At 59.7% G+C, this 538-nt stretch overlaps 1 protein-coding gene across 1 annotated transcript in view; it reads right to left on the bottom strand.

The window, feature by feature from the left end:
• The window catches only part of LOC108292750 (melanoma-associated antigen C1), a 4,727-nt gene that overhangs the window by 2,052 nt on the left and 2,137 nt on the right, over positions 1-538 (bottom strand). Inside the window, exon 2 of the mRNA XM_037733227.1 lies at positions 103-503. Within this exon, the coding sequence (XP_037589155.1) occupies positions 103-503 (401 nt within the window). The remainder of the gene's footprint in view (positions 1-102; positions 504-538) is intronic.

Below are 538 nucleotides of genomic sequence, written 5' to 3'. Positions count from 1 at the left end.
AGGACCCTGGAGAGCAGACTGGGAAGGCCCCTCAGGAGGACTCTGGGGACACTCAGGGGAACTCGGGGGAAGACTCAATGGGCTAGAGGAGAAGGCGCTCACAGGACTCTGGAGAGCAGACTGGGAAGGCCCCTCAGGAGGACTCTGGAGACACTCAGGGGAACTCGGGGGAAGACTCAATGGACTGAAGGAGAAAGAGCTCACAGGACCCTGGAGAGAAGACTGGGAAGGCCCCTCAGGAGGACTCTGGGGACACTCAGGGGAATTCGGGGGAAGACTCAATGGACTAGAGGAGAAGGCGCTCACAGAACCCTGGAGAGCAGACTGGGAAGCCCCCTCAGGAGGACTCTGGGGACATTCAGGGGAACTCGTGGGAAGACTCAATGGACTAGAGGAGAAGGCACTCAAAGAACCCTGGAGAGCAGACTGGGAAGGCCCCTCAGGAGGACTCTGGGGACACTCAGGGGAATTCGGGGGAAGACTCAATGGACTAGAGGAGAAGGCGCTCACAGGACCCTGGAGAGCAGACTGGGAAGCC

The sequence above is a fragment of the Cebus imitator genome, unplaced genomic scaffold (assembly GCF_001604975.1).
Source record: "Cebus imitator isolate Cc_AM_T3 unplaced genomic scaffold, Cebus_imitator-1.0 Scaffold504, whole genome shotgun sequence".
NCBI classification, from domain to species: domain Eukaryota; kingdom Metazoa; phylum Chordata; class Mammalia; order Primates; family Cebidae; genus Cebus; species Cebus imitator.
Note: the sequence above shows the minus strand (reverse complement) of the source record. Positions and strands in the feature narration are given on the sequence as shown.